This window comes from Phodopus roborovskii, unplaced genomic scaffold (assembly GCF_943737965.1).
Source record: "Phodopus roborovskii unplaced genomic scaffold, PHOROB, whole genome shotgun sequence".
In the NCBI taxonomy this organism is placed as follows: domain Eukaryota; kingdom Metazoa; phylum Chordata; class Mammalia; order Rodentia; family Cricetidae; genus Phodopus; species Phodopus roborovskii.
This window is the reverse complement of record NW_026125295.1, coordinates 4,987,570-5,010,732: the sequence shown is the minus strand read 5'-3', so window position 1 is coordinate 5,010,732 and position 23,163 is coordinate 4,987,570. Positions and strand designations below refer to the sequence as shown.

The 23,163-nt window shown below is 41.8% G+C and overlaps 1 protein-coding gene across 12 annotated transcripts in view; it reads left to right on the top strand.

The window, feature by feature from the left end:
* Rbms3 (RNA binding motif single stranded interacting protein 3) overlaps positions 1-23,163 on the top strand; it is a 1,220,120-nt gene that overhangs the window by 1,078,915 nt on the left and 118,042 nt on the right. For all 12 annotated transcript variants that reach the window (XM_051202110.1, XM_051202071.1, XM_051202118.1 and 9 more), the window contains one exon: positions 16,145-16,251. In XM_051202110.1, coding sequence (XP_051058067.1) covers positions 16,145-16,251 — 107 coding nt within the window. The remainder of the gene's footprint in view (positions 1-16,144; positions 16,252-23,163) is intronic.

Here is a 23,163-nt window from a genome sequence, read left to right as displayed (position 1 = left end):
AGGGTTATTTACAGGGGCACAGGCAACTTACCAGTGGTTCTACAACTGACAAAAATGATTCTTTGTCCCCAACAACCATTAGCATCCATTAGCTTCTCAAAGAGAGCTGGAGTCTTCGTGGGGGGGATCATAAAAAATATCCCATTTAGACCATTCAATAATCACGTATCCTCAATGGTGTGACCAGTTATGAGTTCGTGCAAAGACCATGATCTCCTGAAAATCACTCTTCTGGTAACAGTAGAACAGGAGGCAAGTCTCCAAGAAAATGGCTCTAGAAGTAATGCATTCCATGTGCCCCAATGGTACCTGGCATTTATGCAGTGTGCCTCCATGCTTTGTAAAAGCTATTCCCTGTGGTGGCTTGAATAAGAAATGTCCCTCGCAGGCTCATGTGTTTGAACACTTAGTCTCCAGTTGATGGTGCTGTTTGGAGAGGTTGTGGAACCTGCTGGAGGTGGGGAGGCTTCAAAGTTCATAGCCTCATGTCACGTTCTGTAAGCTCTGTCTTGTTTCTGGGTGTGGTTGGAGATGTGCTATCTCAGCTTTCTGCTCCAGATGCCTGCTGCCATGCCTCCTTCACTATTGTGAGCCTCTTGGGACCATAAACCAGACAAACTCTTCCTTCCCTATGTGGCTCTGGTCATAGTGTGTTATCATAGATGTGGGGACGTAACTAATACATTTCCCTACGTCACACATAATCCCAGAACTCCCAATCCGTCTTTCATTTATCCTGTGTTTCTCACCCACTGTTGTGGGTTTTGGAGTTAAGTATTCCAATATAAACTGTATAACCCAAGATATATATATATATATATATATATATATATATATATATTCTCAAAAACTTGTGGCTGACATTAATTACATACAAAACTAAATATATTATTAGCCAATGGATTTTATTTATACATTGTCCCTCAACTTTCTTTGGTTTTTGAGAATGACTGAGTGTAATGCCTCCCTTTAATAAGGGCACCATGTAGTTCAACACAACTAATTAACTGTCCTTGCCTGCTTCTCTTTGTATCTAGCCATCACATCAGATGCCTGAGAGAGACACATTGAATTCAGTGAGAATGACCACTTCAATGATAATGCAAAAATGAGCACACTTCCCAGTTGCAATGGCCAAGACAATGTCCAGCATATATCTAGTGGAACTTTGTGATACTATGGATGCATGCGAGAGGCTTCCAGTGAGAGGCAGGGGTCAGAAACCCTTTCTGGCTGACTCATGAAGTGTTAAAGGCACCATTAAGAATTATATGACTCTTTATTTAGAGATATTTTTAAAACCTGACCATTATGCCTGGTCATCAGTAGACAGAAGTGCAATGTTGAGTAAGTAGTTCATTCAAGAGTGGTCCACTGGCCTCAAGCCACAGAAAAGCTCTCAGGGCATCACCCACTTTACAAATAAGTAGATGAACTTGCTGGAGTTGTTTCTCTTCCTCCTAATCCCCCTCTCCATCTCCCTCTCCCCTCACTTCTTTCTCCCCTGTCCTTATCTCCAGTTTTCCCCCTCTCCCCCCTTCCTCACGTAAAAAGTGATAAACACAGAAATGCTGGCTCTAAGAGATTTTTAAAACTAAAATGGCATGAAGACATGTGAGCTGAAGTGCCCGGAAGATGTCATCTTACAATTTATATAGTGGGTGAGCAGAAGGAGAAATTGGAAAAGGACTTCTGGATTTTTTTTTTATTATGTAATATCCACTTTGCTATCAGAAAGAATATGGGCTTCATGCAGTTTTCCAACTGCTCAGTAGTTTGTAGATAACACAGGACTGGATGTAGGAGCCATGCTTTATATCAATTTTGAATAAATTTCAGGCAAGAGAGAAAGAACACATTGAATGGCTGCATTCAAGTTAATTCTGGATGGGTACCCTGTGGGCACTGGAGCAGATGAGTGGGAGAAGAGGTCAGGAGAGTCTGTGCCTGTCACTAAATTGGTAGCAGAAGTCACTCCAGGAAGAAGGGGCTGTGTGGGTGTGGGTGTGAAATGACAAGTCTCCATCCTTTCTGCTTGATTCTGTAAATGAACATGGAGATACCCATGTTTAGCCCATTGATGTTGGGCTGCCTTTTTTGCTGCGTAGTTTGGGTTGCAAACTTGTGAGAGATAAAAAATAAAGTGTGCATCACAGAAGCCTCTGTGCATGGCTGGAATCCATGTGACATCCCTTAAGACTTGTTCCCAACAGATGAGTCAGTGCCTATGCATGGTCAGTGGGTTCACAGACACTCACATTACACTCCTCCGGTCCTGAGCCATTTTGTCCTATTACTGTGACAATTAATTTTAGTGCTGAAATCTTCTACACCAAGTTATGTTGACAGAAATCATTGTCCCACCCCATCCCAAACAAACACACAGAGGCTTATGTTAATGATAAACTATTGGGCCTATTGCTCAGTCTTATTACTAACAAGCTCTTACAACTTAAAGTATCCCATAATTCTTATCTGTGTTTAGCCACGTGGCTTGGTACCTTTTCTCAGCAAGGCGTTCTCATCTTTCTTCCTCTGTGTCTAGCTGGAGGCTGTCTCTCCGCCATCCTCTTCCCAGAATTCTCCTAGTCTGGTAGCTCTGCCGATACTTCCTGCCTGGCTACTAGCCAATCAGCGCTTTATCAAATCAATACAAGTGACAAATCTTTACAGTGTATGTACGAGTGTTTTCTTGCATGTATGTGTGTGTGTAGTGCCTACAGATGCGAGAAGGGGGCATCAAGTCCCTTGGAACCGGAGTCACAGATGGTTGTGAGCTACAGTTAACGTAGGTGCTTATGACTACCGAAGGGCCCTCTACAAGAACAGGAAGTGCTCACAACGGCTGAGCCGTCTCTGCAGCCCACTTACTTACAACTTTACAACACCTCAGCTATTTAAAGTGTGGGCGACCTTTGACATTTATTCGAAAAACTCAGTTTCTAAGGCCAGGGTTAAATGTGTGTTTATTGATCACTAAAGCGGTTTAGGTTACATGTGTCCACTCTTGAATTCCTCACGATTTTGGCCCCTTGACTTTGAGTTAGACGTTCTCCCCCACGCAAGTTCTTGCCCCTCTAAATCATTCATCTGATGCTGGAGATGGTCTCAGTTCAGCTGACGCTCCTCACCTCTTTGACAGCTAGTGCTGATATAAGCTTCACCCTGGTTACCACACTGTGTGGAAGTGTTCGGACTTTATTACTAAAAATCCATGCCTAGGAAAAAGGAGGGGACCGGGTCATTCTTGGCCTGAGGTGGCAGTCGGTTTGGAGATGCATGCATGTTTACTTCCTTCGGGAAAGAAGACCCATCAGTGGATCCTACATTGCATTCCCTTTTACACTTAAGTCTCTTTCCTCTTTTCCCCAAATGCATTTACTTTTTCTAGAGAACTTGACAAGAGTTCCACATGAGATGAAAATGGAGAATCCACACTTCTCTTTCTTTGTAAGGCTAGCAGAACGGAAGAGGGACTACACGGGCAAGGAGTACATGCTCTTCTTAAAGAAGACTCAAGGTGGCTCCCAGAACCCACATCAGGCGGCTCACAACCACCCAGAAATCCAATTCCAAAGGAGCAGACACCCTCTGGACTCTGCAAACACACACACACACACACACACACACACACACACACACACACACACACACCTGAAGATTAAAATAATAGTAATAAATCTTAAGAAGAAAGGAGGCCAGAAAATCTGGAATCCTGTATCCCTTTGAAAGAGAGAAATCCAAACCCAATCTCCAATTTCTCTGAGTTTCATTATAGGAGTAATCTGGAAAGGTCATCATATCTGACTACATTCCTTCTAAAATCTTGATCAACAAGTGGGGAAACCCATGTAGAGGTCAGGTCAGAAGACAGTGTCCACACTGGGGTGGACACTGGGTGAGGACAGCAGGGGCTCAGCTCGCCTCAGTCAAATCACACCCACACCCTCATGGGCATGCAACAGGACACAGAAACACAGTCTGGAGATTGAATGAGACAAAACTCATCCCCTCCTGATAAATGCTTGTTGATTACACTTCAATGTAATTGAGCTACAGCACCAAGAAGTGTTTTGTTTTGCTGTATGTGTATATGTGTATGTATGTGTACATATGTATGTGTAGTAGCGTGATGCAAGCATGTGTGCCCATACTAGAGGTCAATGCTGGGCACTCTCCAGTCATTTCTTTGCTTTTTGTTTTTTAACTTTGTTTTGCTTTAAGGCATGCAACCAGCATTTATTAAGAAGTTTAAAACAGATCTCCCTGTATCTGGGAGGTCTGGGAGGGGATGCCACCTTTGACTTATTCTTTTGAGGCAGGGCCTCTCACTGATGCACTGATGAATTGTGGGCTCACTGATTCAGACTGACTGCTCAGACAGGGAGATCCAGGGAGCTCCCCTGCCTCTGCCTCTCTGTGGCTGCCTCCCACCTTCCACATCCTGCTGGGAGCCAAACTCAGCTCTCCACACTTACACAGTAAGCACCTTACCAAGAGACTCCCCCCCCCCCAACCTGAGCAACATTTTAAAAAGATTGCATGTTCTCATATGTAAGGGTCTCCACATAAAATTATGCTAGACAAACAAACAGAGCCAGCATGCTAAGGGATATTGTGTTGTATGGAATTAAAAATGAGATAGATGGGTGCATTTTCTTGGAAGAGGTTATTTAAAAATTTCGCAAAGTTCTTTAACTTCCTATGCTAAACCTTTGACTTTGGGATTGACTAACTTCATACATGTTTGCTTCCATCAATGTCCTCATATACTTTAATACCAAAGAGCAACAAGTGCACTGTAAGGTTATAGCTATCAGTTTTCTTCTGACAAAGTGCCGCCTCATTGTAGTATGTAGTAATCACCGAATGTGAAATACTGCACATACAAAACTCTGCTACAGGCAAGTAACATGCTTTAGGGACAAAGTTATAGGCGAGATGAGGCAGGGTCTAGATGAGGACTATTGTGTTCAACACACCAGAGGCTGTTGTGTTTTTGAGACTTTTCATCTTGAAGCCTTTCTCTGTGCACCTTCTAATCATGAGGGTGGCTGATATGTGGTTAAGCCTCTCGCTGCCTCTTAGATGCGCCGGTCCTTTCTCTTTCAGTGTCTTCATCTAGCACCCATATTTCTGCTATTTTCACCATTGGATAGACTAAATAGAACCCTCATCAAGTCTCTCTCTCTCTCTCTCTCTCTTTCTCTCTCTCTCTCTCTCTCTCTGTGTGTGTGTGTGTGTGTGTGTGTGTGTGTGTGTGTGTGTGATCCACATCAGCTTTCACTTGAACCTGTAACAGTGCCCTGTGTGGGTTAGTATATGTCAACTTGACACAAGCTAGAGTTATCTGAAAGGAGGGAATTTTAGTTGAGAAAATGCCTCCATAATATCTCACTATAATGCATTTACATAATTAGTGATTGATGGAGGAAGGCCCATCTCATTGTAGATGGGGCCATCCCTGGGCTGGTTGTCCTAGGCTTTACAACAAAGTGGGTTGAGCAGGCCATGAGGAGCAAGCCAATAAACAGCACCCCTCCATGGCCTCTGCATCAGCTCCTGCCTCCAGGTCACTTTCTTGTTTGAGTTCCTGTGCTGACTTCCTTCATTGATAGACTATGATGTGGGAGTATAAGCCAAACCCTTTTCCCCCAACTTGATTTTAGTCATGGTATTTCAATATAGCAACAGTAATCCCACCTGAGATGCCTCTTTCTGGGGTGAAGTTTTCTCCTCAAAATCATATATTTTCATATGAAAAAATTATCAGATACAAATTGAAAACTGGTTGGTGATGCTTTTTCTTTAAGACAGGAATGATGATGAGCTCACTGTTTAGCAGACAAGATGATAGATTAAACATTGAACTGGAGCTGGAAGATGGCTCAGCAGTTAAGGGAGCTTGCTCCTCTTCCAGAGGCCCTGAGCTCACTTCCCAGCAACCGCATGACTTATAACCACCTGTAACTCCAGCCCCAAGGAATCTGAGTTCCCTGGCCTCCTCAAGTGTATACACACACACACACACACACACACACGCACACGCACACGCACACGCGTGCACGCGCGCGCACATACACACACACACACATAAAATTAAGTCTCTTTAAAAACTATTTTCTGTATCTTTACTTCTAAGCACAGCTCTATGTTTTTCTTGTCACTATGGACACTTTTTTCTTATGAGGCTGATTCCCATATTAGAGCCTTACATATGAAACTAAATTAGGGAAGCATTATACTAGGAGTGTATACATACAAATTACACCCTCTTTGAAGCCATCTACTTTGTTCATTTCTATTTTCTTGGGCTTTTCCTTTGCCATTTTTGGTCTGAAAGATAAAAGTAAGCATACATGAAATCCTTGTAATATAACTCAAGTGATGTGTTTATTCTAGTAAAGCAAACTGTTATTATCTACATCATTTGAAAAGATCTCAGTGGTTGCTTGGATTCAGTTCTAATTCTAACCTGTGACCAGGAAAATCACTGTCATTTTAATAAGTGTTCAGTCTTTTTCTGCCTCATCCACTGTATAAATGGCTAAAAGTGAATTTGCTTTTGCCCATGATGATGAAGAAGAAAGAAGAAAGCAGTTGGAGAATGTGCTGGCTTAAAAGTCAAGGAAAGGAGCTTGATAAATGGTTCATGATTTAAGTGTGCTCACTGCTCTTCCAGAGGTCTTAGTATTCAGTCCCCAGCTTCCTTGTTGAGCTGCTCACTACCACCTCCATGTGGCCAGATGTTCTAATGCCCATTCTGGGGTTCTGTGGGGCCAGGCACACCCCTAAGATCATATGCATAATTTTTCCCGCCACATGGTTAAAATAAAATAAATCTTCTAAAAACGTTTCAAACTCTACAGTATAATTATCCTATTATTGCAATAGTCAAAAACTATTTCCTATGTAAATTGTGGTTTCATATCTAGAAATGCACAAAAACAGAAAGTCTGTCATGTATAGGAAAAATGAAGGAGACGATAGAGTGAACATTGAAGAGCATAAGCAGCCATTTTGGAGGCCCGCCCATGTCTACTTTTAAGTAACCTTTGTAGGATCTCCCTAATGACCTCTCAAACTGAAGATATTATTAAGTTCCAAAAGTATAAGTAAGTGGTGTTCACTTTAACTTTGTCAAGCCAAAAAGTCTTCAGTGTCCCCTGGTTTACTTGAAGCACAGCTCTTATAACCATTAGCCCATCATATCTGTTTATGTATTGATGTATTGTACTTAATATAAAGCTTAGAAGACTACAGATTCTCCAATGAGCAAGCAGAGAGTAATTACTTCTCCATAATTACCAGGAAACTTCATTGCCATGCATTGCTATAATTATATTTTGAATACTCCCCATTTGAGTGATAGATCATAATGTCTTCCCCCATCTCGCAGTCTGAGACTTATAACAGCCTCTTGCTTCCACAAAGGCCTATTCTTCATTTAGTCTCTATTTTAACTACTGTTAAATGCAACTAAACAAAATTAATTGACACCATAATCCTGCAATAAGGAAATTAAAGGCAATGCAATATTCCCATACTAGAGAAATCAGCTCATTAGTCAGAAGTTTGCAGTTGTCATCGATGATGTACCCTCTGTATATGGATAGTCAGAACAAGGCAGATCTCAGGTTTTACTTGGTGTATGAATCACTCTGGAGGGGGTTAAACATGTAAGTCATGGTAAGAGGATATGAGTGAAGAGGAGACATTGGGGATATATTTGTATGGTCAAATCAGGGAGTTTTATGCTGCATGTGCCATTTGCCTCTCAATTGGTAGAAATTCATGTGTGGCTGGCTGCTCTCCATGAGCTGTCCCTTCTGGAAAATGATCAACTCCAGCTGGACATCTAAAACACGAGGACCATATCCTATATATAAACCCATCTTCTAAAAATTAAGATTTAGTCTTTATTATTTTTTATTTATATGTGTAAGTGTCTTAGCCAGGGCTTCTATTACTGTGGAGAGACACCATGACCGTGGCAACATTTATAAAGGAAAACATTCAATTGGAGCTGGCTTACAGTTCAGAAGTTTAGTCCATTATCGTTATGGAAAGAAGCATGGCAGCATGCAGGCAGAAGACTTTTCTCCAGCACTGCTGGAGAAGGAGCTGAGAAGGAGCCACACCGCCTAATAGTGCCACTCACTTTGTGGGCCAATTTCTTTCAGTCCACCACAATGTATGTATGTGTCTCTGTGTACCCTAAGTTTTCAGGTTCCTATTTCGGCCAGAAGAAGGCATCAGATTCTACAAAGGTGCTGGGAACCAAGCATGTACTCTGTACCAAAAGGAAGAAACATTCTTAACCACTGAGCCATCTCTGCAGGCCTATCTTGTTAAAATAACCCGTTTAAATTTTCATTTTAAGATGTGAATTTTAAAATTAACTCAGTAATTACTTTAGCCAAGACTGTTGATAGAGGACAAGTCAATATTTCGACTTGACAATATTAATGAGCATAGATGCCATTTTCAGTGGCCTTGGCCTGATACCTTATTAAGGTCTGCACTGGAATCACTCAAGAATGTCACCCTGTGAAAAACGTTAAAATCCAAAGGCATTTCAATTGAAATCTTAAGAAGCCTTACCCTGTGACTTCTAAATTCTCCCTGTGTGCTCAAATTGTTCTCCCAAGGTTATTTTTTTCCACTCAACAAAAGAACTCAAAAGAGATTTAAAAACCAGAATCTTGCGGACTCCACATATTTAACCCTTGGCAAAGTAGGGCATTTTGGTGTTCTGTAATTACAAAGCAAGGTTTATTTTTCTCTCTGAGTATTTTGCCTGCCTGTGTGTGTCTATACACCAGGGGCATGAGTGTGAGTAGAGGCCAGAAGAGGACACCAGATACGTGGAACTGGAGTTACAGATGGTTTTGAGCTGCCATGTGGGTGCTGGGAATCGAACCCAGGCCCTCTGGAAGAGCAGCCAGTTCTCTTAACCACTGAGCCATCTCTCCAGCCCCATGCATCTGTACATTTTAATGCTAGCAGATTGAAGAGTTTCCATGGTTAATTAATCAATCATTCAAGCACCCCCCCCCTTTTTTTAACTACAGGTATGTCCTTCTAAGTCTAGATATTCCAAGTACTATGGGAATCTACACTTACACATATATGTGCATACATACACATATTTCTTGCGTGTGTATGTGCACTGTGCATGTGGATGGAGACCGCAAGTCTCCCTTGAGTGTTGCATCTCATTATAGCAGTCATTGTCATCTGGCTTTTGGCACAAAGCCTCTCACTCTCTTGGAACTGACCAGTTTTCTGGGATGCCAAGCTAGCAAGCCCTAGGGGTCTGCCTTTTCCTTCTCCCCAGTACTAGGATTACATGGTGCATACCATGCCTGACTCTTGCATAAATTGTACGGGTTGATCTCATGTCCCCGTGCATACACTACAAACACTTTACTGGTAGAGCATCTCCCTAGCCCTTCAATGCATATTTGTTAACCAACCCTCTGTGTAAATCAATGTATAGGGCATGCAAAGATATTTAATGTATTGAAATTAGATTAAATTCTGTTAATCAATTATAAACATGTTTAAAGAGAACAAACAAAAGCAGGCATTATTTCTTTGAATAGAGAAATAGTTCCTGGGACATGTCTGTAGAAATGTCTGTAGAACAATTAGTGTTTAATATTTTAATGTGGGACCTAAAGAAGGCAAGCCCCAGTGCAACCTATTGCTACGTGAAGAGTTAGACACTCTACCTAATAGAAAGAGGCATCTTTGTCAGTTTTGCATTTATAATAGAACCCCTTGTAACCAAACAATGATAAAGTCAGCAATACCTAGAAATAAAACAAAACCACAGAGTTCTCAGTGTAACCTCTTGATACATGAATAGTGAGTCACCCTGCTCATAGTAAGATGTGGCTATGGCAGATTTACAGTTCTGAAAGAACCCAGTAGCCAGAGAATGATACAATTAATAATAGCTACCAACGAATGCAGCTGCTGAGCCCATCATGGCCATACATACAACAGCAACACAATCTGCCTCAGGAGAGGGCTATTAACAGAAGCCGGGTGACATTAAAGCAGGGTGGGGATGAGGGCAGAAGTCACTGACAGTCTCTCTCTCCCCTCAGCATAATACATCCAAGAGGACCATTTGATGTTTACTGGCGATATGCTGAGTCACTGATGTGAACCGTAGCACCCCAAGCCAGGCATCCAAACACAGGGAATCATGGGCATGGGCCAGTGCCAGCTGGTATGGACACAGTGTACAAATGTGTGTCAAGGAGCTTCCATACTTGTCCTAAGGAAGAATACAGGGCAGGAGTTTACACTGAGGACCTGTGGGCCTGGACTTCATGTCTCCAGAAGGGGGCAGGGCGCTTAGCCACTACTAGTTCTTTCCTGAAAGAAGTAAGATGAGGAGCATTTGATTATCCCAGAAACGTGTCTTCATCAGTGAGTGCAGTGGTCTGTGCAAACGGAAAGGGCTTTGTAAACTTCAGCTCTTGCCAGCAGGAACAAAGAACTTCGGTTATCAGGAACAAAAGAATGTTCCTTCCTTATAGAATGCTTTGGGGCCTAAAACGAAAGCTGTGTGAGTAGAAAGAAGTATTTTAATCTTATGGATGAGAAAAGGTGTCCATTTTCTTGTTTATTTAAAGTTAGTAGAACAGCAAGTTGGCTCCATGGTAAAAGTGCTTGCTGTAAAGTCCAAAGACTGGGTCCAACTCCTAGGACTCACATGGTAGAAGGGGAGGGCCCACTAATACAAATTGTACTGTGATTTCCACGTGTACACTTACACACATGAAGACAGACAAATAAACACACAAATTATTGTGATCATTTTAAAAATGATTCAGAGCTGGTGACACTTGTCTGTAATGACAGCACTTGAGAAAGGTAGACAAGAAGTTTTCTGTAAGTTTGAAGTCATCCTGGACAACACAGAGTAAGTTCTAGGCTAGTCTAGGCTTCAGTAGGAGACCCTATTAAAAATATTTTAAAGAAAAAAACAGACAATTACAGCGTATGAATAAAACTGTGTGTGTTGCATTTACGCATGTGATTTTAGTTGCTAGAAAAAGTGTTTTGTCTAAAAGGCATACTGAGGTGACACTTCTTATCATAGGAAACATGGCCAATTTCTTGGAACAGAAAATGTAAGTTGCTTCTTGATTTGTGTACCTTGTTGAGGAGTTGGTGTTTGTGTCCATGAGAAGACCACATGTGAACACTGCATCCTATTGAATGGATGGGATGGGGCCAGAATCTCTAGAAAGCTAAAGAAGAAAGCGTTCTGGAGAGGAACAGTTTTACTTGGCATACACAGTTTGCAAATCTCACGGGAAGTACTCTTACTCACCAGATATTGGCATTAGTGATTGTGTTAGCTTGCTCCTCTGGGGTGATCCATATCAATTAGGATCAAAGGCAGAAGTGTTTGCAGATCAGATGTTCAGTCTTTCCCTTGTGGGAGCCCTGCTGTTCCACCCAAGCCCCTAAGCCAGGTGCTCAGTGAATCAGACAATGAAAAAGCTCATGATCTCCATGATCTATATAGGGTGCTATAGATATTTAGAGATCTTATTCTCAAAGGATGCCCTCAGACCTCCAGTACATGCCTGAAATTGCTCCTTATAGCATATCCCACACACCTTCATTGGCAAAGTAACCACAGTGCATTAGTCACCTTTCTATTGCAATGGTAAATCACGTGACCATGGAAACTCATAGAAGAGTTTATTTGGAGTTACGGTTCTAGAGGGAGAAGCATCCCGCATGGCAGCAAGTGGCACACGGGGCAGCAGGAACCTGTGAGCTCACATTTTCACACACAAGCAGGAAGCAGGAGGAGCATGTACACTGGGAATGGCCTGAGTCTTTAAACTCTCCAATCCCACCTCCAGTGATGCACTTCCTCCAACCAGCCTCATCATCCTGCATCCCACCGCCAAAAAGCACTACCGACAGAAGACCAAGCGTTCAAACATCTGAGCCTGTGGTGGGCATTCTCATTTAAACCACAGCACATAGTAAGATATTACCAACAATCACAAAAAAAATGGACAAAAATGTTACAATATACTCTCATAAAACTGGTGTGAAGGTGATGTGATGGCTCCCTCACACTGAAAACATACTGTGCCCACCTTTCTATTTTGTATGATACAAAATGATACTTTTAGCACAAAAAAATAAAAGACTCAGAGACTGATACTGGGGTCCAAGCTTTAAGCTGAAGACTAGAAAAGCAAAGCAGCTCATCACTAGCTTACTCTACCTCAGAATAAAATACAATCCCGGCTCCACCAAATCACAGACTGAAGTCTCTCTTCAGCATGGTTGGAGAATGCTGAGACTCCAGTGTCTTCCTATCCTCCATGTGTTTGGAGGAGCCTGACCCTGACTATTGAAAACTCTGCTCCTATCTTTTGTGCCCCTCTAGTGCTGGGATTAAAGTTGTGTGAGATCATCTTTGTGTGAGCTGTTTCTCTTTAGGACTGGATCAATCTTGTGTAGATCTGGGTGGCCTTGAACTCACAGATACCTGTCTACCTGTTAATCCTAGGATTAAAGGTGTGTACCATCACCTCCTAGCTTCTGACTGCTGGGATTAAAGGTGTGAATCCCACTGCCTGATCTCTATAGCTTGAGGCCGACTTTGCTTTCTGAATCTCCAGGCAAGCTTTAGTAAACCATAAGTGGTAATAAATCACCACAGATACTATTATGCGAAAGGTTCCTGTGGAGGTAAAACACACACATACACATATTTACTCACTCAGAAAGGGTACACATGAAAGACCAGAGTCTCACTTGTAACAATTGCACCAACTTGGTGAACCAATGAATGTACATTTGCTGGTATTTAGTAACAGGAGTGTGAGTGAGGGGTGCCCTACCGAAGAGTTGATAACACCCCCTCCCCCAAAAAAAGGGAATGGAAAAAGCCAGCTGAACAAAGGAGACTACTGACAAAAGTTGCACATACACCCCCTTCGTCCAGCTTGCAAGGAGAAGGTGTCTGACTATCTCTACTCTCTTCAGTTCAGCTGGCCACGGCCACACCAGCAGCTGTTTATCCCTTGCTAACTGCTGGGGATGGGCAGTATCTTCCATATCTCATTTCTCCCAGACATGTGAGATGAACCTGCCCTCACCCTTTCTGGAGGGACTATTTCAGTTTGTAACAAATTATCATACAACAGGTCCTGCACTGGGACATGAAGTAAGTATAGTAGACAATATGACTTCAGGGTGTAGTTTGCTTTCTTCTTGTAGTTATTCTAGAGCCTTTAGGTCCTTACATAAAAGAACCTACTGGCTTCCCTTTGGCAACTCTAATTACCATCCTTACCTTAAGGCTGCTCTGAAGTAAGGTAAGGGCTACCTGCATGCAAGCATTGAATACCCCACAGAAGGTCTGGTACCAACAGCAGGAGCTAGAGAGCTGCCAGGCCAGTAGCATACAGTAGAAAATGCTAGATAATGTGTGACTCAGGTCCTGGGAGAGGTGGGATGGAATGTTTGTAAGACTTCATCAAGTTTTCATAACATTACAATATAAAACGTGACTTGATGCTGTGTGGTGATGGCCCACGCCTTTAATCCCATCAATTGGGGGACAGATGCAGATGTATCTCTGTGAATTCGAGGCCAGTCTTGTCTACAGAGTAAATTCTAAGATAGCTAGGGCTGTTACACAGAGAAACCCTGTGTTGAAAATTAATTAATTAATAATTGACTGATTAATTAATTAAAGGACAACATCTCATGTATACCAGGGAGACATCCCACTTCTTATGTAACCAAGAATGATGCTGAACTGCTTTGCCTCCCCCCTGCAGCGTGCTGGGATTACAGGCATCTGAACCATGCCCAGTTTATGCAGTTCTAGGGACTGAACTCAGAGCTTTAAGCATGCAGCACATGGACTCTACCAGCTGAGCTACACCATCATGCGGTCACTCAACATTTCTCAAACCACATTTGATCCCTAATAACTGAAACTGTGGAAAGTAGCATTGGAAAGAAGAAATACCCTATGATGGTGTGGGTTCTATGTAGGATAGGAACCCTGTCTTCTCTTCCATTACTCTTCACCATTGGCAAGCCATGTCTTTTTCTTTTCCTTCTAGTCTGAAAAAATCTGCAACTAAGAATAGACTAAGAGGGTTGGACAAGATATCACTGTCCTTTAGAGCCAAATATTTTTCAAGTATGTATTTGTAGACACATATTCGTACATAGCCTATTTGTAGATGCTGGCTTGCCTGTATTCTTTCCCCACTATTGATTTTGGAGACACTTAGAATTGTCTTCAAACTTGAAAATGCCCAAGGATACAATTAATATTTAGTTTGAGTTCATGTTCTCAGATGACAAAGGGAGGAAGTGATTTATTTTGGTTAATTATGAACCTACAAAATAGCGTTTGGTTTATTCCAGCACACACATGAGCCAATTAACCTTCTCAGGCTTCTTAATGTAGTCACCAAGTTTGCTGGGTCAATGTGACTTTCTCTTCAGACATGCAGGGATGTGGAGGCAATCACCAACTGTCAACACATCGTGTTGCTTTGTTGGGTTTTGAGGACATTTTGTAGTGCTGTTGCTAGAAGATACATTCTAATATGTTTTAATTTTGATCACATTCTTCAAGGAAATGTATCTAGCATAGATGACCAGACCCCTATAATCGCTGTAATTAATCAGATAAAGGCATACATAACCTGTTACTGGAATCAAAGATTCATACTACTACCCCATCTACTAAATAGCTTGGAGGTTGAAGTTGGTGGAAGCAGAGGTTTACTCTGGGTCAACCCTTAGATAAACAAAGGAAGCTTTTCTGTTACTTCTGTGGGAGGAAGCTGGGTATAGGGAGACAGGGACAGGAAGCCAGCCCTTCTTGATCTTCCAGTCACCTCTCCACCTCCTCCTCTTCTTGGACTTGGACCTCCTTCCTGGGCTTCTGTGGGCAACCTCTGTGTTTTCTCTTCCCACAAACAGTCCTTTCTCCACATCAGTTCTCTGAGCTGAGGAGCACTTGGGGAGCACTCTTTTAGGGAATAAGTCCTTAGCCGTTTAGAGCTATGAGGAGGAAGAGGCAAAAGTCATCCCCTCCTGGGAGCTGCCCTAACACTTGGTGACAGTTTATCAGATTTTTTCACTCGGTGTCTGGTCAGTCAGACTCCCTGGCTTCTCATTAGCTTTTACTGAAGGGGGGAAGCATGAGAGGAGGGACCACTTATAGCATCTGTGAAGTTATAGAGGATCAGTGAGAAAATGAAGCTACTTTGGCTGCTATTTAGCAAAATATTTTCCATTTTTGGGAAGCAGCTCCCAGAATCCTCTTTCTGTTTTACCACCTGAAGATGCAAGTTACTCAACCACAAGACTTGTAGCATAGGTAGCACAGAGAATTCAAGCCACACACACCACACGCTCTGTACCCTTCTATCTGGATTCTATGCTGTGCTCTGGCCTTATAGTCCCTCACACTAGATCCTGTAAGATAGGTTTATGGCTGAACTCAGTGTCTGACTCCTCGGCAAATAGGCTATGTCAAATCACGTGGTATAAACCATTCCACCCATTCCTGGAAACATTCAGAAGCCAGAATGTCCCTTCATACAGGAGGATTTCTCTTCCCTTCAGGTCCCCTGTCATGTTGCCCCTGTTCATGGCCTCTGGATGGAGAGTTCTCACACCTCAAAACCCAAATCGTGAACCACCATGGTTGGCAAGCCCTGTCTCCTAAAGCAGTGTGTGTGTCTGAGGTGTGACTGTGTTCGGTCCCTTCTCAAACCCGCTGATCTGGTTTCTAACGATTTCTCAGAATTGAATTCTACAGTGTGCATAGTGACAGCACAGCTGCCCACGGGGTGGTAACCACACCCACTCTACAAGACTCACGTCTTGGGGACGAGTGCACTTTCTACGCTGCTTTTCCAGGAGTCTATATTACAGTCTGCCAGTAGTTTTCAGAGGCCCAGCAATGGTTAGAGCACCAGGTAGTGATGCTAAGAGGAAAGAGGGCCAGAACCAAGATGTTTCTTCAAAGCCCAGCTCCACTGTGAGCCCAGCTGGGATAATTAACTGTCTGCACGGAGCATCTACTGATGTGGTTTTCCTTCCTTTTCTCCAGCCCCCAGTGAGCCTTTACTGTGCAAATTCGCTGATGGGGGACAAAAGAAGAGGCAGAATCAGAGCAAGTACACCCAGAACGGGAGGCCATGGCCCAGAGAAGGAGAGGTGAGTGCTCAGAGCTGCTCAGGAGTTGGGCAGCAGCCCTGCCCCAGGAAGTTGCCAAAGCGGACTGCTGGCTCCTTGAAGAAAGACTAAAGCCCCTGCTCAGGGAGATGGGTGTCATGGATGTCCATGTGTATACAGGACTCTTTGGTTGTGGTTGCGGGGGACATCTGGGGTTCTGCTCTGTTGTGCTCCATCTTATCCCTTGAGACAAAGTCTCTCACTGGCCAGAAGCTGTCAGCCAGCATTTCCTAGCAATCCTCGAACCCCAAGTGTGGGAATTATGGGCATATGTGTCTGGCAGGGTCAGCACTTTACATGAGTGTTGGGGATTCAAACTCAGGTCCCCATGCTCGTATAGCAAGCACTTTGCCCACTGAACCATCTTCCTGACTGGAGACTTTATTTTAGCCATCCATTTCTCCTCCTAGTACTAACTAACATTGAGCTGTGGCTCTATATCTGCTGGTCCTTGGGAATCAGTCCCCTTGGTTATTTATTTTTGCAAAACCACAAGGAAAAGGTTCTTGGGCTTTTGTAAGATTCTTCTTTTTTTTTTTTTTTTTTTTTTTTTTTTTCATTCTCCAGGAAATGGGATAGAGTTGTTTGAGTGACTGAATAAATGACATTCTGTGCCAAAGCCATAATTTCAATAGGGGGGTTTTAGTATTTCTATTCCAAGCACCTGATTTGTACATTTGTCATTTAAGAGGCATCATAATTATGTCCCATCACATACTGTGAACACCAAGGCAGCTGCTTTAAGAAAGGAAGGAAACTGAGAGATTTCTTAGCAAATGCTTTCACCATTCTCAATTTTCTGAGGCTGTTTTGAGTGTTTCCATAAGGGTCTGAAAACACCTCTTAAATTGCATAGCTGTAGTCGAGTACTATATAATATACATCATTATAGCAAGAAGTAAATAAAACAAAATAATCATTGAGTATCAGGAGCCAATGGAAGAAATTCAAGAGTCTTCATATTCTCTGCGTAAGAAAGGAAGCTGAGGTTATGTTATAATGAGAAAGTGGGGGGGGGGGTGACCCATGTGTCCGGGGAAGCATGTAATGCTCAGCAGGCAGGTAGTCTCAAGGCCCTTCATCATTACATTTGGCCCATACAAAGCATCCACAGTCTAAAAAGACTCATTTAACATTAAGTAAAATGCTTGCTAATTAAGGAGATCTTTACACCAACCATGAACTATAACCCCAAACTCCATGATTCCATAAGAAAATTTTGCTCTAATTACAAACTTAATTTCCTGTAGGCAGAATCCGTAATACTTTCTAGAGGCCACAAAGGGCAATTATAGGAAGCTCCCATATTCTGGTATCAATGCGAAAACAAAACAAACAAACAAATATAACCCCTCCCATGAAGAGATGCAGAGATTGTTAATTTTGGTGCCAAATATAAGTGAGTGTGACCTGGGAACACTGATTCTGATTTCTTCACTGTCCAGGCCCCAGTATAACAATGGTTTCCTAAGGTTCTAATAGCAGAACAATTGAAGGTATAAATGACAGGTAGTTTTGAAATAAATTGTGGAGAACATGAGGTCGTTGAGTTACCACAAAGCAGGAAGGCTTGGCTATATGTTTGAGATGTTATTTCATGGCATCCTTAGGATTGGCATTGGTAGAATCTAGAGGCTCTGTTTATACATGCCAGCAGGACTTTACCTGAATGAGGGTGCTAAAGAAAACTTGATAACTTGACCTAGTCAAGCATGATTCCCCCCCCCCCGAAACTTCAGTTCATCAGAAAATAAATGAACAAACATAAAATAACCAGAGCTGTCACATGCTATTTTATACAGAAGTAGGACTTTGGGGACAGTAACATACAGGTATTACAATGTGAGGACACTGTAGGGCTAAGTGTATGACCAAAAGCCTCTTAGAATGTGCTTTTCATGTTTGAGTTTTAAGGTCTATAGATTAACTTTTTAAATTAAACTACAAAAACTAGGAGACCATAATAAATGTTATCTATGACCAAGAAAATTATATCCCAAATTCTATAGACATGTTGAAAAAATGCATGACATGCTCTTGAGGCATGCTTAACATAGGTGTTGATTTCAAGGGGGAGGACATTACATTTAGCATCCAATAACCACTGGGCACAAATGTGGATTTAAAAACTGTGTTATGTATATTCATTGTGCATAGTACTGTGTTGTACATAGACATTTTCATACAAATATATGTTGTGCATTGAGTCCCCCTCCATGCTCCCTTTCCCTGACCATCACCTACCCACAAATGGGTATGTAGAGCTAGAGAGATGGCTCAAGGGGTAGAGTATTTGCCATGTGTCAGCATCAGTAGCGGACTTCATATCCCTTTCACACACATATGAACTGGGTGTGTGTAGCAGCCACCTATATATAACCCCAGTACTGAAGAGAGAGGAAGTGAAAGGGGGTGTCTGGCTTAGCCAGAGTAATGGAAGCATGAAATTCCAGCCTCAGTGTGAAATCCTGTCTCAGTAAATAAAAGAAGAAAACTATCAAGGAACTCACCAGAAATCCACCTCTGGCCTTTGCATGTGGACAAAAGTTTCTGTTTAGCGGGGTCCTGCATCTGTTTAGTCCCAAATAAACACATAGAGCAGAGGCTTATATCAACTCTAAACTCTTTGGCTTATGGCTCAGGCTTCTTACTGGTTCGCTCTCTTTTATTTATTCAGCCATAATTATTAATCTGTGTATCTTCACATGGCCTTATCTTATGGGAGAATGCTCAGGCATCCTGCCTTCCCTGTAATTACATGGTGTCTCTCTGCTTTCCTCTTCCCTGAGTTTTCATAGTCTGGTCATCCTGTCTACACTTCCTGCCTGGCTGCATTCTGTCTGTCCATTGGCCAAAACAGCTTTATTCATCAACCAACAAGAGAAACATACTCACAGTATGCAGAAGGACATCCCCCATCATCTGCATGCACACAAATGTACTCACATGCAAGCACATATATGCAACACACACAAATACACACATACACACACACACACACACACACACACACACACACACACATACACACACACAAAGATGAAATGCATATCCCATTTTCCTAAGGCATGGACTTGGCAAAAGGAAACAAATAACAATAGCAACAAAATTGAAAATCCTGTCTCTGTAACAGAGAATGGAAACTGGGGTGATAACCAGTTGAGTTAAAGTAAAGGAAAAGACCTTTTAAGCCCACAACTAAATCTTTGTGTCTATCTTGTTTGTATCCTGGTTTTCAAAGAAGACTACAGCATAGTAGGGAGGAAACTGGACATGCTCTGTCACAGTTTGGCCATTCTTAAATGAGATTATTTTTTTCTATTACTTTCTGTTTCCCGATTTCTTTTGTAATTAAGGAAAACTAAGGTTCTGATAACAATAGAGAAAAGAAAATGCCCATCCCCCTCCCCAACTCTCAAAAGTTAAGAAAAACTGATAAAGCAAAAAGAATTTCTGCTTGGTGTTGCAAGCATTTTAGAGTTAAACTAAATATGGAAATGGATAGGCTAATTAAAACTTCATTATTTAAAGCCTTTTTCTTTGGGGCAACATTTTGATAGTTAATTAGCACACATTGGTGAAATGGATTTATTTATAAAACCGTAAGACTGGGAACTTTGCACACAGAAATGGGCATGCATAAGCAAGACTTTCAAATGTAAATGTATGCTAGTGGCCATGATTTTACATAAATGAAAAACACAGGGGGCATTTTAAGTTATTATGTGATCTTGCAAAAGATGAGAGAGAGAGAGAGAGAGAGAGAGAGAGAGAGAGAGAGGTGGAGAGGTGCCTAGAATGCTAAATGGTTGAGAGATTGAGACTCTGGCCCACCACTAATCTACAGTTCTTTCTTTTTGTCATTTTAATTTTTATTTAGTTTTTTCATACATTTTAAGCAGGTTTTCATCCCAACCCCTCCCGGATCATCCCTACCTCACTACCTACCCAGCTTCCTGTATATTTTATATTAACCAACCTTGTTAATGTTTATCTCAGTAGACGTTGGCTAGATTTATAAATTTACTTCAACATCCAACCTGTTATTACACTCTAATGACTTTATCTTAAGTACATGGAGAAAATAAAGGGCATTCTCAAGTCCTAGGAGGATATAGAGAACCCACAGGAACTACCACATTGGAGAATATTGCAGCTGGCCCTAGGCTGATATCCAACCCCCTACAGTTGAGGAGGACTATGGTGTCCCTTTGATAATTGAAATTAAACATATTTCTTGGTAAATGGTCACAGCTGCTTCCCTATTGGTGAAAATAACTTTCTGGTCAGTCCAAGAGCTTCCTCTACAATGTCCCACAAGCAGGAGAAAGCTGGGTTTTGGCACACATAGTAAGAGCTTCCTGAGACTTGCCTCTAATATTTATATCACATTGGGCCAGTGTTTATGATATATTCATGCCAAACTCTTTTTTATGTCTGTCTCTGTCAGCTAAAGGGTACTTTCCCTACCACTGCTATGATTGTTCCCAACCCCGGAACATGCATTGCCCAAAGTGGAGGCCATATCCTCCTGTCTAACTGCAAGGGGAACACTGCTCATCTTAATCTGATGATGCAACTCCAAATGGCCTGGAACCAGGAATGCTTCAGACTAGTTCAGAAAGATGTCAGGAACATAAGGACATATCCTGCAGCTTACTCCTGTGTTCCCAAAGAATTCACTTCTCCTGTCTACTGAGGCCAAGTTAGACTATGAACTCCAACCCAACTAGCAAGGATGGCTGGCTATAAAGAAATAGATGATAAGATCACAATCTGCTTGGTGACAACCTAGTACTTCAATGAAGGTAATTAAAAATACTAACTCCTACTACTACTGCTTCACATGCGCACGCGCGCACACACACACACACACACAGAGAGAGACTTGTGAAATACATACAGTTATAGCCTAGATTCAGTTATTTTGTAAAGATGATTGGACCAAATTAAAAGATGAGTAACTTTCCACTACTCTGTGAGAGACACTCAGATTTTAATTTTCTATTTATGTTTATTGTTGTGAATGGCTTTTGCGTTTGTATAAGGATTTGAAAATATAAATAAATGCTTATTTAAATTAAAGAACACAATATGCTCTCACTAGGTATTTACTCAACTTCATCATTAAATAGGACAGATAGCATTCACTCATTATATTATTTCTTGCTGACTCAAAACACTATTATTTTTATAAGATATTCCTAAGCTTGAGGTTAAAAGAATCAGCAAATGTCCATGGTAACAATGGTAACAATCCTATTGGAATTGACTTCCAAAAAAGAAAAAACAAAACAAACAAAAAACAAACAAACAAAAAAAAAGTAAAAATAAACCCTACATTTTGGTCACAGACACAAATAAGAGACATGACATGATAACTATATAAGAAGTAATTGAAACATGAACTCAGATGTTTACTGAAAAAAAATCAAGATTTTTATTACAAAGGAAAACCAATAATGTGACATTTCTTGTCTTTATCATATTTACAATTCTCTGACAGAGTCAATTTAAAAGCAATCAACAAAGAAAGACAACATTTTTCCTCTAGTTGATGCTCTAAAGGTAATTTTCTTTATTATGGAAATACTTAGAAAAATGATCTTCACAGACTGGATATGAGTGTGAGCTGATAGAATTAATATTGTTAATAATCAACTCTCAGACTCCAGGAATAACTACTTTATATTGATAGAAAATAAAATTAAGTTTTGAGCAAATTTTATGTAGTAATATTAAAGTCTGGGGTTCCTAAACTCTCATTTAAAGAATACGCTTTCAGTAAAACTTACTGTTAGGGTGGTTTTTATTTTATTTCATTTTTGAGGTTATAATATAATTACATCATTTCCAAACTTCCCAATATTCCCTCCTTGCTCTCTTTCAAATCCATGGCATCTCTTCTCATTAATTGTCATACATGCATGTATGTGTATCTGTATACATATACATCCCCAACTATAATCTGCTCGGTTTGTATAATGTTACTGCTCTGTATATTTTCAGTGCTGACTGGATAACCAGTCGGTGTGTTCTCAGGAAGACCGTTTCTCCCACTCTGAGCATTTGTTAGTCTCCTGTGTAATTGGTATAGGGTTGGACACTGCCCCCCGACCCTCACCACCACCCTGTCCTCATTAGCATGTCCACTGTTGTCCTTCTTGGGCCCCTATTCAGGCAGTCTTGCTGATAGGACTTTATGGGTGTCATTCCTGGCATTCCTAGGTGACACGATCTCAGAGCAAACTCCCCGATCCTCTGGATCTTACAGTCTTCCCACCCCTCGTCTTCCACTGTGACCCTGGGCTGTAAGAGCTTGAGTTGCTCTGTGGATGTAGCTATCGGGACTGGGCTGCATTTTGATTGGTTGTGATTTTTCTGTGATGCTCTCTGTTGCACTGAGAGGTTCCCTTGATGAGAGGTGAAGAGTACACTTATCTATGGGTGTAAGGGCAATTATTCAGATTCTAGTTAGGGATTTGACTGGTTTGGTAACATGGTGATTTTAAGTTCTTCTCCAAGTTCCATGACTTCACTAGCTCTGGGTGGTTAGTTAGGTCTCCAGCTCCAGGCACAGTTTGCTTCTTGTTGGGTGTGTCTTAAGTCCAGTCAGAGAGCTGTTGGTTACTATGCTGCTACTGCACACTTCGGGCTATCTTGCCATGCTGGTCTTTGCTGTGGTTCCTAGGAATCATAGCTGAGTAGGACTGTTGGTGGCCCCTTCCTTTGGAAGGGATGCGAGGCACCTTCTATTACCATGAGAGCTAGTCCTCAGGAAGGAGACTTGCAAGTGCACTTCAGCTCAGGGCCCTCTGGACCCTGTATCTGAAATGCATGCTATCTTCAGCAGTAGGGACTCACCTTCCACCTCTGGGCATAGGGGGCAGGGTG